The following is a 4,148-nucleotide window of genomic DNA, read 5'->3' as shown; positions in this document are numbered from 1 at the left end:
TGTCCAGAGGAGGGACAGTGGTTTGGACATGTCCAGAGGAGGGACAGTGGTTTGGACATGTCCAGAGGAGGGACAGTGGTTTGGACATGTCCAGAGGAGGGACAGTGGTTTGGACATGTCCAGAGGAGGGACAGTGGGTATACTGGTAGAAGGATGTTAGAAATGCAGCTGCAGGAAAAAGACAAAGAGGAGACATATGGATGCAGTTAGAGAGGACATGGAGGTAGGTGGAGTGAGGACAGAGGACACAGAGGACAGAATGAGATGGAGGAGGATGACTTGATGTGAGACCCCTGAAGAGAGAAAAGTCAGAAGAAGAAGAAGAAGAAGAAGGGAGCTCACCTCTGACAGGAAACATCAGAAGCTGCAGCCTGAATATCCAGGTCTACAAAAACCGATGATAAATAATCCATCCATCCATCCATCCATCCATTATCTTTACCCGCTTATTCCATTTTGGGTCACGGGGGTCGCTGGTGCCCATGTCCAGCAATCACTGTGCGAGGGGCGGGTGGTACACCCTGGACGGGTCTCCAGTCCATCACAGGGACACATAGAGACAAACGAGACAAACAACCATTCACTCTCTCACTCACACCTAGGGACAATTTAGAGTTACCAATCAGCCTAACATGCATGTTTTTGGTCTGTGGGAGGAAACCGGAGTACCCGGAGAAAACCCACGCATGCACGGAGAGAACATGCAAACTCCACCCAGAAAGGCCCCTGGACCGGGGTTTGAACCAGGGACCTGCTCGCTGAGAGGCAGCAGCTCTACCAGTTGCGCCACCGTGCTGCCCTGATAAATAATAATTTTTGAAAATCTTGTTCAGATCTGCCCATCTTCATTTCTAACGTTTACTCCAGTAGATTAAATCATAAACGTGGGAACGGCTGCCAACATGAGATTGATGAGGGTGATGAAACATGTTGCACGACCCAGATTAGAGCCGTGCACACAAAAAAGGTTATGATTGTCAAAAACTGGCTGCAAACTGCTGCCTCACAGCTCGTTGGTCACATGATCAGAATCCACGAGGCTAGTCGCCTGCTAGCCCCAGCACCGTGAGCTTCGGTCTTTAGTCTTATTTAAATCTGCTGCCTCAGACCGGACCTCTATATTGTGTTTTTCCTTCTACGTGCACGAGCTGATGCAAAGTGAACTTGACAGAAGTGCTCACCTCTCTCTCTGGGATTTCTGTCTGGCCCCAGAAAGTCTGCAGGAGAGACAGAACAAAGTAGGTGAAGCCCAGACGCTGCAGCACTCCGGGGATCCGCAGCCAGGACCAGGACACTGGGACCAGTCAACAAACACAGTGAACACACGTGAGGCTCAGAGGGATGACGTCAGGAATGGTGCAAGCTAATCAAAGGTGCCCCGTTATCTCTGGGTCTCCACAAACACTGGGTTGAGAAGCTGCTGCTGGACAGATTGATGGTGATCGACACATTAGTTAATTGAAGACCTCGGTCACACAAAGTGCTGTGAAACAATATGATCCCATCATTGATCCAAACGAATCAGATAAGCGGCAGAAATCTCTCCTTACGCAGGAAAAGAGGAAGCTCTTCCTAATGACCCTCAGGTTAAACCTGGAGGTTACACCCCCACTTTGTAATTTATCGCTCTGTCCCCTCCTCCCCGTTCACATGTCGTCTTATAAACTGGATGACTGCAGCAAACTGGGACACGTTTTGTTGTGTGTTTTAGTCCGTCTGTGGAAGCAACCCTTTATTTAAATTCTCTCTGCTGCCCACGGCCTGAGAACTTCCTGTTGTAAAATTACACACAGGAAATCAACCGAACGGAAAAAAAACTCAAAGTTGAATAAACGTCTCTCGATTGTTGCCGTCTAGTGTTTCCCTTAGTTTACTTGTCGTGGCAGGGTGCTCATATCTACCGCCGTTTCTGTTGACGGGGAGGTGGAGACGGAGCGCTACCTCCATATTCAGCGCATCTGTATTGCACATTGCTAGCTTACCGCTAGCTAAGCTTGTGGGGGGGGGGGGGGGGGGCTCAGTTCTGTTGACAGGGCGGGCGCCGCTTGTACAACGATAGAGGAAACTGCTGTCGTTTATCTTTTCTTGTAGCGGCTTAAATTAGCATCCCGTTGGTTAGCATTTAGCATCAACATTAGCACTGAAGGATAATGATGCACGTCAAAGATCCTGCGAAACGTGTTCGTGCTCGGATTATACGTTGTGGATGACTCTCAGCTACTACCACAGCAGCGTTTCCCCTTCCATTATACGAGCAGAGCGCCCCGCCCGGTCAACAGAACTCCCCCCTCCACCGTCAATAACTACGATGTAGCGCTACGCTAGCTGTGCGCAATACAGACGTGCTAGCTAAAAAGCTACAGAGGTCGTGCTCCGTCTCCCCCATGCTAAGACGCCCCCCCCACTCGAAAACTGTCGGTACACACAGCATGTCACCGAACACCCCCCGCCCCCACCAAATCAACAAAAATCACAGAAGATATGAGCTCCTTGTCAAGGCAGGTAGCCATCACTGCGCAGCATATTTTAGCTACTATCAGGACAAAGAAACGAGTTTCGGCTGTTGTTCAGGTCGATCAGCTGTGGAGGCCTCGATGGCTCAAGTCGACTTTAAAAGTTTCAGTTGTCGATGTCGATTCAGTGATTACGGGTGGAGTTTCATTACAATCCACTGAGGATGGTGTCGAGGTAGGGCAGCCGGCTTGGGATCAAAAAGTCGCAGGTTCAATTCCCCGCCATGCCCACATCGTGGTGTCTGAGCAAGACACCCAATTCCTAACTGCTCCCCGGGTGCTTGCTCAGCTGCCCACTGCTCCACCTGGGCGTATCTCACGTGTGATGGGTTAAATGTGGAGAACTAATTTTGTCATTGTATAGAAACATACGATGACGACACACAGCACTGCACCTAATGAAATATTTTGCTAACACAGTACTGACTTTAAAAGGCACCCTATGTTCAGACTTTGTTCAGTCCTAACAGACGGCGTTATGAGACCGTTGAACGTCGACCGTTTTAACTTCGCTCGTCTTTTCTTACCCATCGGCTCCGTTTCAGTTTGCTCTTAGGATCATTGTTGTGCGACGTCCGTGCACTTTAATTCAGAAGAGGCTCATGTGGGTAAAATAATTTATTCTACATTTTTATGCAGAGCAGAGGAGAATCTGACGTGTTCAGATTATTTTAGGTCATTATCAGAGTTCAAATATTACAGTTTCCATAAACAAAGACCAGGAAGTTCCCCTTTGATGTCACTTCCTGTTTCACTTTGGCTGCTCCAAGTTCAAAATAAAATGTGCCAGTTCTGAGATAAAATAGATAAAATCATGTTTATGCCAAATTGATTAATTATTAGCACGTTTTCTTCCACTTTTGTATTTGTAGGATATGAACGTCACAGGTGCTTCATTTATGGCGGTGGCGGCCATTTTGAATTGGACTGACTTCAAAAGTCAGTTGTAGAAGCACGCCCAATGATTACTTTGAGTTTTATTCAAATTTATTCTGTTTAACAAAAATATTTTGCTAACAGACGACTGAGCAACAGACGTGAACAAAAACAGTGTCTCCCACCACTGAAAGACAAAAGTGGACCATAAAACGTTCTAATAATTTGACTAGTTCAAAGAAAATAGAAGCTTGTATTTACAGCTTTTGTCCAATTAAAAATAATTTCATGTAAAATTGATAAATTGAATGGTTTAATTTTGTTTCTTGGTTTGTTCCAGTTAGAAATGGGGGGAGAGGGTTATCAACTGGGTTCATGAATCGCAGCTGGTTCGATTAGTCCTCAGATAACGAACCCAGAGTGATTAGAGACGACTCCACGTTTCTGATGAAGGTTAGCGCCTCCTTCCTCCTCCTGACTTTGAGAAGGAGCAACATGTGGAGCTGATGTGGCTCCGTTCTCTTATTAGATCAAACCTCGGGGCCGGGGAGGACGTCCTTGGAGACGGGGGCCAAAGCTGCTCTTCATGCTTAAAATCGCAGCGTTGCTGGGATCAGCTCCAGCAGCTGCACCGAGCCGAAGGGTGTAACTCTATCTGTTTGTAATTGTCCATTACCACACCGGTTGTTGTTGCCCCCCCCCCCCCCCCCCCGCCATAAAGAAAAATCACGGACCCTACGCGCCCCAACACCAACAAAG

General features: G+C 47.5%; 1 protein-coding gene across 1 annotated transcript in view; it reads right to left on the bottom strand.

Moving 5' to 3' along the window:
- Positions 1-4,148, bottom strand: part of si:dkey-192p21.6 (uncharacterized protein LOC565246 homolog) — a 40,261-nt gene that overhangs the window by 12,938 nt on the left and 23,175 nt on the right. The window contains exon 11 of the mRNA XM_037689335.1: positions 1,182-1,294. Within this exon, the coding sequence (XP_037545263.1) occupies positions 1,182-1,294 (113 nt within the window). The remainder of the gene's footprint in view (positions 1-1,181; positions 1,295-4,148) is intronic.

This window comes from Nematolebias whitei, chromosome 1 (assembly GCF_014905685.2).
Source record: "Nematolebias whitei isolate Nwh7 chromosome 1, NemWhi1, whole genome shotgun sequence".
Taxonomy (NCBI): Eukaryota; Metazoa; Chordata; class Actinopteri; order Cyprinodontiformes; family Rivulidae; genus Nematolebias; species Nematolebias whitei.
The sequence above is the reverse complement of the archived record's forward strand: the minus strand, read 5'-3'. Positions and strand labels throughout refer to the sequence as shown.